The sequence below is a fragment of the Halichoerus grypus genome, chromosome 5 (assembly GCF_964656455.1).
Source record: "Halichoerus grypus chromosome 5, mHalGry1.hap1.1, whole genome shotgun sequence".
NCBI lineage: Eukaryota > Metazoa > Chordata > Mammalia > Carnivora > Phocidae > Halichoerus > Halichoerus grypus.
This window is the reverse complement of record NC_135716.1, coordinates 15,649,467-15,653,993: the sequence shown is the minus strand read 5'-3', so window position 1 is coordinate 15,653,993 and position 4,527 is coordinate 15,649,467. Positions and strand designations below refer to the sequence as shown.

Sequence of the window (4,527 nt, the reverse complement as noted above, 5' to 3'; positions counted from 1 at the left end):
TGGCTTCTGTGGTGTTTATTTTTCCCTGAAAACACTTTAAGAAAGGCATGCTACTTACTAAGAATTTCTTGGCAAAATTTCTATTTCAAATAATTTTAGAAACGTATAAGCCAAGTCATAATGTAATGCACAGGTTCCTAGGATTAGAAAATGTTCTACTCTTTTTACTGTGTATGTATATGACAGAATGAGTGGATACTTCTGTCTTCTATTTTAGCATCAATAAACACATATTAGAAAATCCTCCTGGAAGCAATCTCATTCTTGATCTCCTAAAGCACTTTTCTTTTGACTGCTGAGATTCAGTGACCCCTTACACTTGGCTTTCTGTGATGTGTGCATCTGCCTCACCTCTTTGACGATGTTTTAATCACTTCTGTATCTCCCTAGCTGCTCAATAAATATTTTAATGAATCAAAAAAAAAATCCTCTTAATTCTGAAGATTTGCAGGTTTGCTAAAAAACAGAGTAGAAGTCACATCACAACCAGGGTGCTGGCATTTCGACATTATTAAGTTCTTTTTTTGGACTCCATAAAACAAAATAATGATTCCCCAGTGTCCGAAAGTTGTTTATATTCAAGGTGCCTGGGCCATTGCCGAAATAAATAACACAAACGATAAAAAGCCTCTGACATTTAGAGAGTTGTTTATAGTTGTACTGCAGACTAAAAGATCCAGGAAACGAGCAAAATAGGGACAGTACAAGTTGGGAATTTCTGGCTAGGGAAACTGACGCACTAACAATGGAGAACTGTTTTGTGTTGCCATTAACAATAACAAACAAATCTCTCAAAAAAAAAAAAAGAGCCTATAAATGCCAAATAAAGTATTACTTCTCTCTCTAAAGATATATACTTATACCAGTTGAACAGGGTTCCAAGTAAGTATGGATGATGTTTTTTTTTTTTTTTTTTTAAAGATTTTATTTATTTATTTGACAGACAGAGACAGCGAGAGAGGGAACACAAGCAGGGGAGTGGGAGAGGGAGAAGCAGGCTTCCCGCCGAGCAGGGAGCCCGATGCGGGGCTCGATCCCAGGACCCTGGGACCATGACCTGAGCCGAAGGCAGACGCTTAACGACTGAGCCACCCAGGCGCCCCTGGATGATGTTTTAAATAGTTGACGGTTATTGTTCTCATTGAGGCTTTTATTTTTAATTTTAAACGCAGTTATAAGCATACAATTAAAATTTCAAGAGTGGGAAAATATAATAATCCTTTTTTGAATTTGAGTAGATAATATTTGAGTAGATAAAAAACGAACTATTTCTTTTTTTCCGGAAAAGAAAACATCACTTATAAGCATATGATCATTATATAACTATGGTTATGGTTGTGTATCCCTTTGTAGTTTTTCCCCCCAAACTCTTCCCTGATCTAGAAATGGTGCCTACAGTGTGATGGTGTTTTAGCTTTTGCTGCCTTAACCACAATTTCCCTGATGTTTCTATATTGTCTTCATCATTATTTTTCCAAGACTACATGTTTCTGCAAGTGGAAATGTCATCATTTTTGTTGGCATTCTCTTCATGCTGATCACTTCATTATTTTCCCAATTTTAGGACACTGGATATAATATTACAGGGAGCAGAGTATGCTTTTTGTTGCTTCTGATGAAATATTCTCTCAGAAATATTTCCAGGACCAGATTGCTGGGTGGGTCAGAAACTATGATTCATGATCCAAGCACCGCCATTTAAGAAGGGTTTTCTTACCTCCTCCAAAGCTTGTATGAGCTGCACCGTTTTCCTGCCTGCAGCAGTGGAATCATCATGATTTAAAGACAGGATTTGTTTTGAGATCTCTCTGAACCAAGCCTGCAGGTTTTCTATGAACACAGAAACAAGGAGAGACTGCTGAGACCCCAGGATTCCCATAGCTGTGGCTTTTAATCTATTCAGGAACCCTTTACAAATCTAGGTCTTGTTCACAGAGCTCTCGCTGTGCACCTGACATCGCCCTCGGAGATTCTCCACACAATAACCACCAAAATGCCTCGGGGCATATGACCTGGAACAAGAGAGGGAACTTTCTACATCAGTGGCTCAGCCTAACACCTGGCAGGTGAACACAAGTGTGCAACGGTGGGCAGAGGAGCAGGGAGGAACCGGGAAGGAAACGAAAGATGGGATACAGAGTTCCTGGGGAGGGTTTTCTGCAAAAGCGAGGATGGGGAGAGAGAGAGGCACAGGGATGGTTTGTCCCTAGGTGAGAGGACAGACATGGGCAGCAGCTTTGGGACAAAAAGGACAATGGCACGTCTTGGAGGGCAATGAGGGGCAACACGTCAGGAGTGTGAGGGATGATCTGAACAGCTGGGGAGGGAGCCATTCGCATTCACAAACCAATTTCACACCGCAGAGAAAGGGAAGGGCACCAACATGCTCTGGGGACCCTCAGTATGGCAGGCAAAGCTCGAAGCTTGTCTCATTGAATCTTCACAATTTATGGAGGTAGGAATTAGAAGGCATTTCTCAGATCAGGCAGCTGATGCCCAGGGACGTTACGGATCCCAGGCAGGGTCACGGTTATTAAATGGCAGAGCCAGGATTTTCTCACTGGTCTGGCCAGATTCAAAGGCTTTGCTCTTTTTAACTCACCAAGCTGGTTCCCTAAAGTTTTTGTTGTTATTGTTGTTGTTTTATCAATGGGATGATTTCACTTTAATAAAAGCACTTAAGGGCTTATAATCCTGTTATTTCAAGAACTGGTATGAGGGACACTAGTTGTAATTTTAAAGATTTTTTTTTTTTTTTTTTTTGGTAAGACTGAGGGACAGCTCTGGAGTAGCAGAAAGAGCACAGGGTTCAGGTCTGAGGTGCCGAGCTCGATCCAGGCTCTGAACCTTTGTTACCTTCAGTGAGTGACTACCTTTTACAGCTTGATTTCTTTACATGTAAAACAAGAATACAGATGTTTATTCACAGCATCTCAGACAAGAAACATATGTGGAAGTTCTTCCTAAGCTGAAATATGCTATATAGCCAGATAAAGTAGAAGATCTTGTTCTGAATGACCTTTGAAAGGATGTTGGGATTTATAAGAACCTAAGGGTGATTAGAACAAAGATGAATGTGCCTGATTCTCAAAAACTAATCTGGTTAGATTGTTACAGGTGGTTCCTTGTTTTCTAGACACAATGTAGTGACCTGCAAAACATGTTGCCAATTTCTATCACATGATTAAAAACACTTTTAATCTTTTCCCACTAGGAATAATAAAGTAACTTGCAAATACATTTTAGGCCAACCATTCAGCATCAAATAAATCAACAAAAGCCAAATACAGTAATCACAAGATCATACTGATTAAAAATAGTGGTTTTTTTTTTTTCTAAAAAGCTGTACAATTAAGCTTTTTTTTTTAAACAAAAAGCTATACTATTCTACTGTATAATTAACTTTATCAGAAATGAATCTCATAGTTAAACATTAAGCATTAAAAAGATAGTTTGTCGTCTTAAAAATCAGAATGGTAATTCGGGGGCATTTTGAAAGGCTTCTATCTATATAAAAATGTTAAGTGATACCATAATTTTCCTACAGATAAAATTTCCTAGAAGAAGCGGAATTAACATCATTAAAGTAAGACTTGAGCAATGTTTCAAAAAATCTGCAGGTCCCCTCTTCTGCCACTAGATGGCAGGCGCACTGGGGGGGAAGCAGCAAACATGATTAGAAGCCGAGAATCTTGCATACCATCTATGTTAGTAGTTAGTAATATTCTTGAGGGAAGTGTCCTGAGATCAGGACAGTTAGGTCCTTTTCTCCCTCCCCCCCAAATGCACATGAGCTGACACACCAGTGGTGCATACTATGGTGAAGGTGGGGGATGAATTATGACCCTATGGACTATGAACCAGAGTATAACAACCCCTCTAGCCCAATTTCATACTTCCAAAGTAAGAAACCTCAAGTCCAGAGAGGCTATGAGGATTGCCCCAGGGAGCACAAAGCTAGAGGCAGCTAAAACTAAGCTTCAGATCTTCATTAGCAACCTCCTAGCATACAATGACGACAACTAAGGACTTTTTACTCTGCTGCTTTCCAGTCATTTGTGTGTACATTTCAAACACACCAGTATTTCCTCTTCAGCAATTACCATTTTTCTCCACTCGGGTTAGGGGTTTCACTCCTGAAAAGACGTCAGCAAGCTCTGTCATCCGCTCTGAACCCTCCTTTTTGTAATGCTCCCATTTGGCTTGCTTTTCTGAAAGCATTTGCTTGAACATCTGTTGAAAGAGACAGAAAAGAATTACTTAAGAGGAAGTCCAGATTAGGCAGTTTACCAAGAAAGCCTGAGCGAAACCCAATTTATTATAAAAATATATGCCTAAAAGTAACATTACCCTGACGTCATCTCTTAAGCTGTCCTACTTTGTACAAATCGAGGGGCAAAGCTGGATCACTAAGACAGTGGTTCTCAGGCATCTTATGATGCACATAAGCATCACCTGGATGGCTTTATACTTCTCAGAGTCCCAAGCCCCACCCTTGAAGATTCTGGTTCAGAAGGTCTTGGGTCG

The 4,527-nt window shown here is 40.0% G+C and overlaps 1 protein-coding gene across 5 annotated transcripts in view; it reads right to left on the bottom strand.

Moving 5' to 3' along the window:
• Positions 1–4,527, bottom strand: part of WASHC5 (WASH complex subunit 5) — a 60,106-nt gene that overhangs the window by 30,496 nt on the left and 25,083 nt on the right. For all 5 annotated transcript variants that reach the window (XM_078072018.1, XM_036102642.2, XM_078072020.1 and 2 more), the window contains 2 exons: positions 4,104–4,233; positions 1,718–1,830 (listed from right to left, as the gene is read on the bottom strand). In XM_078072018.1, coding sequence (XP_077928144.1) covers positions 1,718–1,830; positions 4,104–4,233 — 243 coding nt within the window. The remainder of the gene's footprint in view (positions 1–1,717; positions 1,831–4,103; positions 4,234–4,527) is intronic.